At 39.2% G+C, this 15,829-nt stretch overlaps 1 protein-coding gene across 1 annotated transcript; it reads right to left on the bottom strand.

Annotated features, from left to right (window-relative positions):
• Positions 1–2,320: 2,320 nt before the first annotated feature.
• On the bottom strand, positions 2,321–15,518 carry LOC102792286 (uncharacterized). The gene is made up of 17 exons (XM_087840256.1): positions 15,425–15,518; positions 14,802–14,879; positions 14,059–14,121; positions 13,787–13,920; positions 13,617–13,701; positions 12,038–12,394; positions 11,895–11,950; positions 11,523–11,640; positions 9,297–9,385; positions 7,424–7,541; positions 6,904–7,098; positions 6,761–6,816; positions 6,382–6,499; positions 5,467–5,555; positions 4,752–4,869; positions 4,008–4,083; positions 2,321–3,002 (listed from the first exon to the last, which is right to left on the bottom strand). Exons 2-17 carry the CDS (start codon positions 14,863–14,865, stop codon positions 2,849–2,851), a joined length of 1,890 nt encoding a protein of 629 aa, XP_087696382.1. The 5' UTR covers positions 14,866–14,879; positions 15,425–15,518; the 3' UTR covers positions 2,321–2,848.
• Between the last annotated feature and the right edge of the window lie 311 nt (positions 15,519–15,829).

Raw genomic sequence — 15,829 nt, 5'->3', positions numbered from 1 at the left:
ACTGAAGGCTGGGAGCTTTGAAGAATGCAGGCCCTGAATTGGGACACACCTAATATGACATTTAAACTGACACTGGTTTCCTGAGACCTGACATATTTTTTTCATTCTTTGTTTTTAAAAGGTAGTTATCCGGAGTGTCACATGATAAAATACCAAAATACAGTCTGGCTCATGTAATGCAGGCTGTGCAACACCTGTACAGTTTTAGCTATGACTTTAGCTATCCACGGATTGCTTAAGTACATAGTGTTTATCATCAATCCAAACAAAACAAACAAAAAGAATAATTACCTCAGTTATGTCCACAGGCAGCTGATGATTACCAAAGCAGTAAAAATGAAACTTGTAACTCCCACTACCTTACTGAGACACCTGAAGAGCTTCTGTTTTTCTACACCCACAAGCCAGAGCTTATGTTCAAACAGCCACCAGGGGGTTCTGTAGTGTCAGCCTTAGCTTCATTGACAAGGTCTGTTTATCTCACATGCGCATTAGAAAGACAGATAAAGCCTCACAATCATTAACAGCTGCGTTCTGATTAAGTTAAAATAAATTATTCTCAAATTTTATTTTGTCTCTTTTATTTCTCCATATCACATTACAGCCACTGACATTTATTCATGTTATTGTGAAGTCATAATACTAAGAACCTAATAAAATTACAGTTAATTTTAAAATTGCACATGTGTACAATGTGCACAATTGCAATACTGTGCAAAAATCTTGAGTCACGTGTCATTTTTCATATGTTTTGGTTCCAAGGAGGCAGATTTTCTTTTCTTTTTTTTCCTTTTAAATCTTAGCCTTGAGCCTGTTCTCCGTGATTTCACTCTTATCAGTCCAGTCCTTCTGTAGCTGACCACACAGCACTGTGCAAAAGTTTAGAGTTGTATGTCTTTTTTTCTCTGGGATTCCTTAAGGTCTTTCAAAGTCTTTTAATCTTTTTAGATTATTAGGCCACTTATAACTGACTATGAATCAAGCAAAAGAAAGGGAAAAAAAAACACATCATGCCAGTGTTGGTTTCCCCTCTGTCCCCTTTTGGCCACATGTGCCTCAATTTTATTCAACAACCTAGACATCCACATTACTCACACTCTCATAACATATACATGTAGGGCCTTGGGGGTGGGCATATTAAACGCCATCCAGAGGACAGTCTGTGTATTCAACCTCACCTCTGGCGCCGGTGCCCACCTCTCAATTTTAAATACATGTAAACATTGAGGGTTCTTGGGAAGGGCTGTGCTGACACCTGCTGCTCTCTGGCAGGAAGCACCATGCCCTCCAGTGTTTTAAATGCACTTTAGAACAGCACGCAACAACACTACATATCAGAGGGCGGAGGAACCTGACAGGTGATCCAGGTGATTTTTTTAAGTGCACTTTCTCACTGATGCTCTTCCCCTGTTTTTCTTTCCCTCACTCTCTTTCTTTCCTTCTCCCTTTCCTGTCCCCCAGTCATGTCTGTCCTGTCTGTAAAAACTGAAAATAAAATAAATAAATAATAATAACAAAGGTCAATGGCCTGTATTTGTATAGCGCTTTACTTAGTCCATATGGAACCCAAAGCGCTTTACACTACATTCAGTCTTCCACCCATTCACACACACTGGTGATGGCAAGCTACATTGTAGCCACAGCTGCCCTGGGGCGACAGAGGCGAGGCTGCCGGACACTGGCGCCACTGGGTACTCTGACCACCACCAGTAGGCAACGGGTGAAGTGTCTTGCCCAAGGACAGGACGAACTGCCAACTCTTGAGGATTGCCCCTTGAATGGACCAATATAGCAAGGCGGTGATGATCCACTTGGTAAAGTAAATCCGTTGGGCATCTTTCTTGGCCTTCAGACAATAATTCTGATGGCTAAAGAACCAGACGGGACAGGCAACAAAAAAAGAAAAAAAAAAAAGATATTGGAACATTTGTATCGCTACATAAATAAATGAGATAAAACTCAGTACTTACTTTTAAAGTTTACTCTTCAAAAGACATGAGAGATTTTTTTTAAGTTTACTTTTTTCCCCCAAGAGAAAAAAAAAATCTTCTTGGTGTTTGTCCGTGGTTGTCAAAAAGCTAGTTGGTTCATTAATGCCACCAACTGGCATGGAGTGTGGACCTGAATGTCAATTAAGAATTAGAGCCTATAGGATAATTAAATATAGCCTGATAACTTTTTCTTCTTGAGTTATTTCATGTAGATCAATTGAATCTAGTCTATATATACCTACCCTAACTATATTTAGGTTTTGAATAAAAAAAAAAAAAAAAAGAAAAATGGCAAAGATAACACACACAGCACTGAAACTCTCCTTTTTTCATTTTGTATTTTCTCATTATGGTTGAACAAATTTCCATGAAAATATTTTTGTCTAATCAATTGCTTTTGTCTTACAAATTTCTAAAAGCTCTTGCTCCTTGGATGCAAAATATAAAGAAATGAGCAGTGGTTCAAGACATTGCATGATGCTGTTTACAGGCTACGTCTTACAATGATTACTGCAGCTTGGGCAAAGTCTAAAGGAAACACAGTTTCATAACATTTGCGCAATTTACAGATAAAAAGCATCAATATTGTTTATTCACATTTTACAAAAGAAAATACCATCTATCTATTCCATCATATAAACAAAGTAAAACACTGTAATCAACAATACTAAAGGAAACCTGAGTATAGCAAGGAAAAAGTACGGTGTATAAATGCAGCACACTTGACTTTGCAGCTTTTCTCAAAAGTAACATTCCACCCAAGAAACCTCCAGATAATGTGTGTCAGTTTGTGGATGTAAACACAGCGATCGTTTAATTTATTCTCTGCAATGTCAGCTTTACAGAAGCATTAATCCTCATTTTTTAAGCTCTTTTATTTTCAAAGTATAATAGTATTCTTTTAATTTTAAAACCTTTAGTTCCATTTTTACTTTTTCCCTCTTCAGTTGATCAAGATCCAAACCAGAGCTGGCTGAGGGCCCAGACGACGGGGCCTCTGACATGTCCGCACTGCGAGTAAAAAAACGTTTGTTTATGGAATTTTTTTCATATTTTTTGTCTAGAAAGAAAACATATTCTTAACAAGCAAGTTTTGCACGAGAAAATTAAGCTAATTCTAGGAAAATATGTCTAAATTTTTCTTAACAAAATATTTCAGCTCATCTTGAGCGTTATTTACCAGTTACAGGGTACACTGCAAAAACAGCTCTACTTAAAATAACCCAGATTTTCTTAAATCTGACAAAATTGTATTGTTTGGAGAAAAAAATCTGCTAATGGCGTAAGTAAAAGTTGTTTGGCTAAGGTCATTAAAACTAGCAAATTAATCTAACCTTACTCAATTCTGATTGTGGTTCTGATTCTTGAAATAAGAAAAATAATTCTGGAAGAATAACATTATCTTTCTTATTTCAAGAGTATGGAAAGGCCTGTAATAGCCTGTAATAAATTAAACACATTAAACACTAAAGTAAGGAAATAATTTCTGAAAACAGCTTGTTGAAGAAAGCATACTACTCATTATAGGTAAAGATTTTTTTTAATAAGGATGTCTTAATAAGGGTGTCAGGGTGTCTTTCCTTGAAATAAGTCACATTTTCTTAAATTAATCCTAAATTTTAGACAGTTTTGTCTAATTAAAAGGTATAAATCAATTAGATGCATGATAGATAGAAAATGGCTTCAATCTTCAAACATCTGAAATAAGCCCTATAAACTGCAATAGCCAACAGCTCGGCTAAAGCACCAGTATGACTCACACTGCTCTCTTTTTCTTTCTACATCTATCAATTGAACAAAGGAAGACACGTGATTAAGGATTCTAGCCAAGCAACTTTTACTTACCCTATTGGCAGATTTTTTTTCTCAAAACAAGACAGTTTTGTCACATTTAGGAATATTGGGCTTATTTCAAGTAGAGCTGTTTTTGCAGAAATAAATGCTGTTAAAAAAAACTTTTAATACTGTAAATAAATGATAAATCTTTGCCTAAATGATATGACAGCTACATCTTACCTCATCTCTGGTCTCATGGATTGTACTTCAGTTACACTGTGGCCAGGGAAGTGCACGTCTGTATGTTTATGGTCATCTGACACAGCCCGGGGTTCAGAAAACATATTGAAAAAAAGAAAAAAGAAACACACAAAGGTTTTTTTTTTGCTCCTCTTGCTTTTTGATTACTGTGGTTGAGGTCACCACTGGTTTCCACTGACATCAGATCCTGAATTTACAATTTCTCTTTCATTTTCCGGCCCTGCCATCTCTTCATCTATCTGCTCTGTTTCCACTGCCAGTTCCTCATCTTCATCATCATTTGTGTATACACACACACACACACACACCTACACACACACACACACACACACACACACACACACACACACACACACACACACACGCACACACACGTCTGGTTTGCTATTCTCATGGGGACATCCCATTGACATAAGGCTTTCCCTAGCTGCTTACTCTAACAATCAAAAATGAATGCCTAACCCTAAACCTAACCACAACCCAATTGTAACCCTGACACTAAAACCACATTTTGAGTTTGAAAAAGGCCTTCAACCCTGTGGGGACCAGGATTTTGGTCCCCACCAGCATAGTAAATTTCAGATTTACAGATTTCCAATTCTTTAATTGGATTTTTACCTTCTCCACTACAAAAAAAAATTATAAATTCATAGGCACAAAACAACAACAACAACAACAACAACAAAACACAAATGCAGAATTTTTAGTCTTTGAAGAACTCACTGAGTTCCTTGTTGGGTTCTTTCTTAACATTTTGCTGTTTGATTGCTGTGTTTTTTGCCACATCTCTGGAATTTCCATTGACTTCAGATCTTGTCGTGTCAGGATGATCTCTAGCTTTCTGTTTCAAAGACAACCAAGAATATATTAACCTCCCTGTTCATATTCGTACTGCCGAGTCTATCCAGTCTTTTAAATCACGTCTTAAAATTTATTTTTTTACTTTGGCTTTTGATTCTGTCTAGTTGGCTGGTCTAGCTTGTTGTGTTGTTACCTATTGTTTGTTGTCCTCTTTTATTGTTTGTTTTAACTGTCTCATGCTTTTACTGACTGTGAAGCACTATGGTCAACACTGTTGTTTTAATATGTGCTATATAAATAAATTTTGATTTGATTTGATTTGATTTGATATTAGTATCTTTATTTATTATTTCTTTTGAATGGTAAGTTTGGACGGAGAAAAACAAAACAGGAAAATAATATGCAGTTTTATTATGAAAATCAATTTGAGCAAGATTCAGTTTAATCCAATTTTATTTATATAGCACCAAACTATGAAAACAGTCAGTTCAATGTGCTTTATATTGTAAAGACCCTACAATAATACATAGAAAACACCAACAATTGGACAATCCCATATGAGCAAGTGATTTAATGACAGGGGTGTTTTAATTATCTTTATTTTGAATGGTAAGTTTTTAATAAAATACAGTCTTACCTCAGGAAGGCTATTAACGATACCATTTACTTCTTTGATATTCAGTGCAGGTTTCCCAGGTGTTGAAATTGTGCCGGTTGTTGTCTTCTCTGAAAAAAGAAAAGTGATTAAAACATGAGCATGTGCACTTTGGGATTTTTAGAATTAGATTCATGTTGATGTTCAGTCTGATCTTCAGCAGATCATCTTGTCCATGTCTCCATGTCTGTATTGAGTTGCTGTCATGTGATTGGCTGATTAGATATTTTCATTAATGAGCAGTTGGACAGGTATACCAAAAAAAAATTTTTAAAAACATGGCTGGATAGTATCTTTTGGAAAGTACAACTATTCATTACAGAACACACCTGATCTGTTTTGAATACAAAGACATGAGGAAATAATATTTATTCAAACAGCAAACAAAACTACTATAGTAGTTAGCTGTGTGCACATATAATAATAATAATAATAATAATAATAATAATAGATTGCATTTATATACCGCTTTTAGGGACCCTCAAAGCGCTGTACAATTCCACTATTCAGTCACTCTCACATTCACACACTGGTGGAGGCAAGCTACAGTTGTAGCCACAGCTGCCCTGGGGCAGACTGACAGAAGCGAGGCTGCCATATCGCGCCATCAGCCCCTCTAGCCATCACCAGTAGGCGGTAGGTGAAGTGTCTTGCCCAAGGACACAATGACCAAGACTATCTGATTACAAGACGAACTGCCAACTCTTGAGCCACGAACGCCCCAAATGTACTAAAATATTTGTAAATGCTGACATAAAGTAATAAAAGCTCTTAAAGGACAACCTTGAAACTTGGTAGAAAATAGACTGAAACTGTTTTTCTTCTACTTCAACAAAAAATACACAAAATAGAAGCTCAACACAATATTCAAGTGCTTTTAGTGTTTGAACAACTCACTCAGTTTCTCTTCAGGCTCTTTCTTAACATTCAGCTGTTTGATTGCTGTGTTTTGTGCCACATCTCTGTTATTTCCACTGACGTCAGATCTTGGCATGTCAGGATGATGTGTACTCTTCTGTTTTAAAAACAATGAAGAATATTTTAGTATTTATTGTGAATAATTGGACTGTATTGGGTAAAAGCGTACATTTGTAATTTGTTTTGTATGTCATGCTGAACCATAGTATTTGCCACATTTAAGCTTAATGACAGTGCTGGTGTAGAGTAATCTCAGATCAGTGACATATTCAAAACTTCCAGCAATGTAAAGTACAGTAAAACATTAAAATAAAATAATCGGTCTTGCCTCAGGAGGGATGTTAACAATACCCTTTACCTCTTTCATCTGTAATGCATGTTTTCCAGGCGTTGGAATTGCACTTGTTACTGTGCCTGAAAAAAGAGGAAGAGTTATTTTCATAGACAAACAAGGTCTTTGTTATCCAAACATATCAATAGGAAATATATTGGAAATGTCACCTTTGATACCATTGCTGCCAGTATGGTTAGAGGCAGCAGCAGGCACAGTCTCATTCTCATCATTATCACTTTCTTCATCCTCATCTTCCTCAGTGCTAGGCTCATCATCACCAACAACATCTTCATCCATATGCTCATCTTCTTGTTCTTCATCTTCATCTTCATCTTGATCTTTAACACTATCTTCCTTGTGTTCTTGTACAAAAGGGATAAAAATCTTTAAAATATTACCATGTACGCTGAGATTTTCATAACTAGTTCTGAGCTAATGCATACTCCTTTTTCTGAACTTCTTTGGTATATTTTTTAAAGGTTTTAAAACAACTGATTAAAAATAATACTACAATGTTTGCATGCTTTTGATTAATACTTTCAAAAATTCTCTGGTTTTGGGGTATGATAGAAGGAACAGCAGACAATAGAAAGAGAGAAGATTGAAACTGGATTTCTACTACTTCTACAAAGAACGTACAAAATAGAAGTTCAACATTCAAGTGCTTTTAGTGTTTGAGCAACTCACTCAGTTCCTCTTGGGGTTCTTTCTTAACATTCAGCTGTTTGATTGCTGTGTTTGTTGCCACATCTCTGTTATTTCCACTGACTTCAGATCTTGTCGTGTCAGGATGATGTCTAGTTGTCTGGTGCAAAGATAGTCAATTATATATTAGTACCCTTATTTATAATTTCTTTTGAATGGTACGTTTGGATGGAGTAAAAGTAGATCAGGAAAATAATATGCAGTTTTATTATGAAAATAATTTTGAGCAAAATTCAATTTAATCAATTTCTATTTATATAGCACCAAACCATAAAAACATTCACCTCAAGTTGGACAGTTTTAATTTGAAAGCAATTTTAAACAAGATCCGTTTGAAACACATGTTCAAGTGTGAGGCATTGGTAAAAATAAATTAGAAATATCTTTAACACACAATGGAACACTGTCAGTCATGGATTGGCCGCCCCACAGCTTTGACCTCAACATTAGTGAAGCAGTGTGGGATCATCTTGTCAGAGAACAGAACAAAAGGCAGCCAACATCCAAAGAAGAGCTTTGAATGTCCTTCAAAAAGCCTGGAGAACTATTCCTGCTTCTCTCCACCCCAGGGAAGAGGGTAACACTACCTGGGTCTGGGCGCAGTTTCCCCCTCCAGGGGCAAGGGTACCTAGACCTGGGGCTTAGAGTACGCTTGGGGAGTGTGATTGTGTGTACAGTGTCTATTTATGTCTGTCTCCACGTTGGGTGAGTGCTGAGTAATTGCATATGAGAGCATGAGGGTGGGAATGGATGTTTGTATCTGTGTGTGCCTGTTTGTTTGTGTCTATATGTCAGGTTGGGTATCAGACGCCACCTCTCTAGGGACATCTCAGGCCAGTGGCAGATGCCCTCAGACATCGGTGCATTGGTGCTTCTTTGTGTCCGGGGATGGGCATCCAGGTACGCACCGGCTCACTCCTGGTGGCTGCTTGTCGGGGCCTGGAGCCTGGGGCTCACTCTGGCCCCTTCGGGGGTGGGGTGCCCTCGGCCTCTCGGCCTGGGGCTCGGTCGCTCTGGCACAACTGGCTGCCGGCGGAGCTCACGGGCACGTCACTGCAACCCCCCCTGGCTTTTGCTCCGCGGCTGCTGAGTGACCCCTCATCTGGGGCTCTCCTCAGCTCTTTCTGGGATAGTGGCGCAGCTGCCCCTCTGTTGGTCTTTCTTGGTCTCTTGTGCTCTGAGGGCCTCTGAATGTCTGGAGTCTTGATCTCCTCCATACCTGCTTCATGCCCTGGAGGACGGGGCTGTGGCCCCCCACATCCTCTAGCAGATCATTACATGAAGGAACCTGTTACATACAAGCGTGCTCATGCTTACAGGTGTACACACGGGTGCTCACACACACAAACTACACCCTTTTTGGCTGCCACCCCAAAGCACACTGTGTGCTGTCGATCCTACAATAATATTCAATTCAAGGTGACTGATATGTATTTTTTGTCTGCTTATTTTGTTGGTTTTTGTTTTTTGCCCTTTATCTCCGTTCCTCTTCCCCGATGTTTTTCTTTCCCTCTTTCTTTCTCCCCTTTCTTTTCCCCAGTCAAGTCTGTCCCATGTTTAGCAAGTGAAAATAAAATAAAATAAACAATAAAAGGTGAATCAAATAGACCAATACGACAAGGCTGGGATGGTCCATTTGGTAAAGTAAATCCATTGGGCATCTTTCTTTGCCTTTAGACAATAATTCTGATGGCAGAAGAACCAAACGGGACAGGCCAAAAAAAAAAGAAAAAAAAAGACAATGCTGGATTAAAAGATAAACGTAATTTTGAATCAGCTGTATTTTCATGAGGGTGGAAACTACCAGCACTGTAACGTGCTGTAAAATATTTTAAAGAAACTTCCTCCATCTTACCTCAGGAAGGCTATTAAGGATACCATAAACTTCTTTAATCTTCAGGGCAAGTTTCCCAGGTATTGAAATTGTGCTTGTTGTTGTCTTCTCTGAAAAAAGAAAAGTAATTAAAATATGAGCATGTGCACTTTGGGATTATTAGAATTAGTTTGATGTTGATGTTCAGTCTTATCTTCGGCAGATCATCTTGTCCATGTCGCCATGTCTTCATTGAGTTGCTGTCATGTGATTGGCTGGTTAGATTTTTTCATTAATGAGCAACTGGACAGCTGTTGTCCTACTGCGAGACTTCAATGCTCACGTGAGCAACGACAGAGAGACCTGGAGGGGCGTGACTGGGAGGAACGGCCTCCTGGATCTGAACCCAAGCAATGTTTTGAGGTTGGACTCCAAACCACAGTTTGGTCATAATGAACACCATGTTCAAACATAAGAGTGTCCATAAGTGTGGCACCAGGATGCTCTAAGCCGCAGGTCGATGATCGATTTTGTAATCGTATCACCAGACCTAAGGCCATATGTTCTGGACACTCGGACCTGGCACACCTAAACGTATAGTGAGGGTGTGCTGGGAACGTCTAGGAGAGGCCCAGGTCTACGAGATCTTCAACGCACATCTCTGGCAGAGCTTCAACAGCATTCCAAGGGAGACTGGGGACATTGAGTCCGAATGGACCATGTTCAGCATCTCCACAGCCAAAGCTGCTGCAGTGAGTTGTGGCCACCATGTGGTTGGTGCCTGTTGTGGTGGTAACCCCCGAACCAAACGGTGGACAACAGAGGTGAAGGGAGCCACCAGGCTGAAGGAGGAGTCCTATCGGGCTTGGTTAGCCTTGGGGGCTTCGGAGGCAGCTGACAGGTACCGACAGGCCAAGCAGAATGCGGTGCAGGCAGTAGCTGAAGCAAAAACTTGGGTCTGGGAGGAGTTCGGAGAGGCCATGGACTTTCAGACCGCCTCGAACAGATTCTGGCAAACCGTCAGGTCACTTAGGGGGGGAAAGTGGTGCTCTACCCGCACTGTGTATAGTGCAGGTGGAGCACTGCTGACTTCGACTGTGAAAATTGTCGGGCGATGGAAGGAATACTTCGAGGACCTCCTCAAAGTTGCCAATGTCCGGGGGCAAGGTCACTGAGGAAGTTAAAAAGCTCCTTGGTGGCAGAGCCACGCGTTCCTGAAGGCTCTGGATGTTGTAGATGACACGCCTCTACAATTTTGCGTGAAGATCAGGGGCAGTACCCCTGGACTGGCAGACCGGGTTTGTGGTTCCCATCTTTAAGAAAGGGAACTGGAAGGTGTGCTCTAACTATAGGGGAATCACAGTATGGGAAGCTATCTGCCATGGTGCTGGAAAGGAGAGTCTGTCCTTTAGTCTAACCTTGGATACAGGAGGAACAATGCTATTTTTGTTCTGGTTGTGGAACACTGGATCCGCTCTTTATCCTCTCAAGGATACTTGAGGGTGCATGGGAGTTTGCCCAACCAGTCTACATGTGTTTTGTGGACTTGGAGAAGGCATTCGACCATATCCCTCTGTGTAACCTGTGGGGGGTACTCCGGGAGTATGGGGTGTCTGGCCCATTGCTACCCGCCATTCAATCCTGATACAACCGTTGCAAGAGGTTTGTCCGCATAGCCGGTAATAAGTTGGACTCTTTCCTGTGGGTGATGTCACTGATTCTGTTTGTAATTTTTATGGACAGAATTTCTAGGCACAGCCAAGTAGCAGAAGGCTACGAAAGAGGGTCTAAGAGTAGAGCAGCTGCTCCTTCACATCGAAAGGAGCCAGCTGAGGTGGTTCATGCATCTGACAAAGATGCCTCCTAGACAGGTGAGGTGTTCCGGCCATGTTCCACCAGGAGGAGGCCCCGGGGCAGACCCAGGACACGTTGGAGAGATTATATCTCTTGGCTGGCCTGGGAAAGCCTTGGTGTTCTCCCAGACAAGCTGGAGGGGGTGACAGGGGAGAGGAAGGTCTGGGCTTCTCTGCTTGGGCTGCTGCCCCCGTGACCCGGCCCCGGATAAGTGGAAGAAGATGGATGGATGGATGGATGGATGGGACAGGTGTACCAAATAAAATGGCTGTTTAGTGTCTTTTGGAAAGTAAATAATACTTATTCAAACTGCAAACAAAACTACTATAGTAGTTATCTGTGTGCACACATGTGCTAAAACATTTGTAAATGTAAAAATGTAAATCAAGTGCTTTTAGTGTTTGGACAACTCACTCAGTTTCTCTTCAGGTTGTTTCTTAACATTCAGCTGTTTGATTGCTGTGTTTTGTGCCACATCTCTGTTATTTCCACTGACTTCAGATCTTGGCATGTTAGGATGATGTGTACTCTTCTGTTTTAAAAACAATAAAGAATATTTATTGTGAATAATTGGACTGTATTGGGTAAAAGCGTACATTTGTAATTTGTTTTGTATGTCATGCTGAACCATAGTATTTGCCACATTTCTAGCCTAATGACAGTGCTGGTGTAGACTTATCTCAGATCAGTGACATATTCAAAACTTCCAGCAATGTAAAGCACAGTGAATCATTTAAATAAAATAATCTGTCTTGCCTCAGGAGGGATGTTAACAATACCCTTTACCTCTTTCATCTGTAATGCATGTTTTCCAGGTGTTGGGATTACACTTGTTACTCTATCTGAAAAAAGAGGAAGAGTTATTTTCATACACAAACAAGGTCTTTGTTATCCAAACATACCAATAGGAAATATATTGGAAATGTCACCTTTGATACCATTGCTGCCAGTATGGTTAGAGGCAACAGCAGGCACAGTCTCATCCTCCTCATTATCGCTTTCTTCATCCTCATCTTCCTCAGTGCTAGGCTCATCGTTACCGACATCAACTGCATCCATATCCTCATCTTCCTCTTCTCCATCGTCATCTATATCTTTAACATGATCTTCCTCACTGTCTTCTTCAGAAGAAAAGATACAAATCTGTGTAGCTTCTTTATCTTCGTTTTTTTTAGTGCCCTGCTCATTGTCCCATACATCATCTTCATCCATATCCTCATCATCCTCTTCTCCATCCTCATCTTCTGTCGCGTCCGGGGTGGCGGACTTCTGGAGTTGAAGCAGCCCTGATGCAGGTGAGTATTTATTGAACAGGAGTAGATACAAACAGAAGTGGCGGGTGAACATGAAACTGGAAAACCTAAATTGGGCAAAACTAACAAAACAAACCAGAACGAAGATGCAGGGAGGTACGGGGAAATACACAGAGAGACGGACGGAGAGACGCAGGAAGACCGAGGGGAACAACACAGACGAACCAGCAACTAACAGAGGCAGACACAAGGTTTAAAAACACAGAAGGATAACGAGGGAACGAGACACAAAAGGAGGGCACAGCTGGGAGTAATCCGACCTGACGAGACAGGGGAAAGTAAACTGACCACAGTACAAACACAGAGTACAAACACCCAAGGTAACCAAAACCACAGAATAATAATAAACTGAAACATAAACACGGAGTCACAGACATCTTCATTATGAACTTCCTTGTAATATTCTTTCAAGAAATAGAAATGTTTAAAATATAACAACTTAAACTGAGATTTTTGTAACTTTTTCTCAGTTTCAATTCAATTTTCACACAAGTGCCGCATTGCGGGATGACAACAATAGAAGAACAAAAAAAAAATACAGTTATCATTACGGAATAGTTAAAGGTAAGTGGCGTGGCACAAACTTGATACGGGTAGAAGTTAAAATCGAATTTGTTTCGAAGGCCAGCTTAAACAGGTGGATTTTTAAATGTGACTTGAATTATTGAATGGATTCCCATGGATGGACATCAATCGCCAGGCTATTCCAAAGTTTAGGTGGAGCAATAGCAAAAGCACAATGCCCCCTAGTCTTCCATCTGGACATTGGTTGCACTAAGAGCCATTGATTAGAGGATCTAAGTGCTCTCTTGGGGGTATATAGGTCAAGGAGGTCGATTAAGTAGCTGGGCGCCAAGTTATTTAAAATTTTAAAAGTGTACAAAAGGATTTCAAAAACAATACGGTATTTGACGGGAATCCAGTGAAGGTTGGCTTAGACAGGTGTAATATGATCAGGTTTTCTGGTGCCACTTAAAAAAACGTGCTGCAGCATTTTGGACAAGTTGCAGGCGTTGGATGAGGGAAAGTTGGAGGCCTAGATAAAGAAAATTGCAACTCTTTTTTTCTCAACTTCTTCTACTGAAGTTTTGAAAGAGCTTATTAAAAATATTACAATAATGTTTGCATGCTTTTGGTTCATATTCTCAAACATTCTCTGGTTTTGAGGCACAGATAGAAGAAAGAGCAGACAAACCTGTTAAGAAGTCCTGGAAGTCAAGGTCTGATGATTGTCGTTTTCTTTTTTTTTGTCTATATCCTGTAGTGGTTAGGTAACCTTTCTGTGATAAGTTAATTCAACAGTTTATTCAGTGAAATCAGATTTTTTAAGATTCACAGAAATGCAAAAAAAAATAAAATAAGTACCTTGAACCAAAAGTGCAGAGGAGCTTTCTTGTGGTAAATAGATGACTTCCATTTTCTACATGAATCTTTTCCTGCAAGCTTCTCAAACTCAGGTGGACTGTAAAAGGAGCCTTCAAACTCAATACAATCCTTACCTATAGTTATAAAGAAAAACTTAATCGTTTTCATGAAAAATTATTTATTTATTGATTGATTGATAAATTTCACTGTATGTACAAAAATAGAAAAGGAAACACTGGTAAGACTGGTAAGAAAGGTAAGACTGTACTTACCTTTTCTCAACTTCTCTACATCCATCCAACCTTTTTTGTCTCCACATTTTACACGCCAGAGGTCTGTTTTTTGCAACACCAAAAAAAGGAAGAAGTAATTTCTCCATTAAAAAAATATTGTAAATGTATTTTCATGGTCAATTTACAATGTACTATTAATTTGCAATTGTAGAGGTTGTATAAAGAGAGATGCCAGTTGTGGGAGTATTTCCTACTTTCATTGTAATAGTTGTGATAATGCAAATATTTATAATTTAATTCAGTTTTATTTATATAGCACCAAGTCACAACAACAGTCACTTCAATGCATTCTGTTGGAAGGTACAGACCCTGCAATAATACAGAGAAAACCCCAAAAATCAGATAACCCCTTATGAGCAAGCACTTTTGTGACAGTGGCAAAGAAAAACTTTTTAACAAGAAGACTCGGGCAGAACCAGGCACAGAGAGGGTCAGCCATTCAGCCATATCTGCCAAAATCATGCAATCACGTAAAATAATTTTACTGTAATTATGCATGTCTTTATCTGAAGGAACAAAAGACAGGCAGTTTCATTTAGGCATATATATCATATATATGCATTTAACAACTAGGAGGACAATAGAGAATAGGAAGTACCCTCAAAACTGCCCTGTCTCATTATAGCCTGCAACTTCAACAGCTTCAGAAAAATTCTACTGCGTACACAGAAATATATTTTAAATAAATAGATCTTCAGGGTAAAATGACCCGAAGGACTTACTCTTGTCATCTTTATCATCCGTGACTCTCTTTCTTTTCTTCGGGCTAGTTCTTCCTTCTTCCATTTTGTGATTTTAATCTATCAACACAGATAAATAAAAAATTTAAATATGCACCACACTATGTGGCATTTTTTATATGAGATAAATCTTGCATTTTCTATTAGCTTTTAACATTTTAATTTTATTGTAAGTAATTCTGTTGTTCCTCTGTGGGTGACAGGAAGGAAGGAAAAACTGCCTGTCTGCAATGAGACTGAAAACATCTGAATACAAAGATGAAGTCTCGGTACTTTTACCATATTATCCATATAGCTTAGCCGTTTAGACTTAACTGCTATCACTATCCAAATCAACAAATCTACTGTATACACAAATGCCCCCTATATAGATATGTCTGTGTGTGTGTGTGTGTGTGTGTGTGTGTGTGTGTGTGTATAAACAAAGTTACATTCTGTAATTACAGTAACACTAAGGTCTATAACATCAGAAACCACAGGAGAGCAAACAGACAGCACATCTGTGCATAAGTTCTAGCAATCATCCGTTATTCATGTATAAAAACACTATATAACTTAAAAAAAAAAAAAGAACAGAGAGGCGAAACACCAGAATAGGGACTTACCTCTGTCGCCGACTAGATAGCAGATGATGTTCCAGAACAGGAAAATGAAACTTAACTTTTCAGTTACACTGGAAAAAATAAACACTCCCAGTCGTTAAGGTGTGTACATTGACTTCCGGTAAAGACGGCAAGTTTTACAGGTAAGACGATTTAAACTGACATTTACAGTCGCTATTTATATATGGAGAGAAACCTAAAAATGGTTGCAAGTGCACGTACGGTATGATTTACAAATGTGTATAATATGTATAATTTTGAGACAAATTTCACACTGCCAGCTTCGCCGAGATCCGCAAACTTGAGCTGTGTTCATGTCCCAGTGTAAAAATGGGACATTTGAGTTTCCTCCGTATACCTGAATTTTATTTATTTATTTATTCAAATAAAGTGGTCGTCCCTTTTTCT

Source organism: Neolamprologus brichardi, chromosome 4, assembly GCF_056152115.1.
Source record: "Neolamprologus brichardi isolate AB-2024 chromosome 4, ASM5615211v1, whole genome shotgun sequence".
Lineage (NCBI taxonomy): Eukaryota > Metazoa > Chordata > Actinopteri > Cichliformes > Cichlidae > Neolamprologus > Neolamprologus brichardi.
The sequence above is the reverse complement of the archived record's forward strand: the minus strand, read 5'-3'. Positions and strand labels throughout refer to the sequence as shown.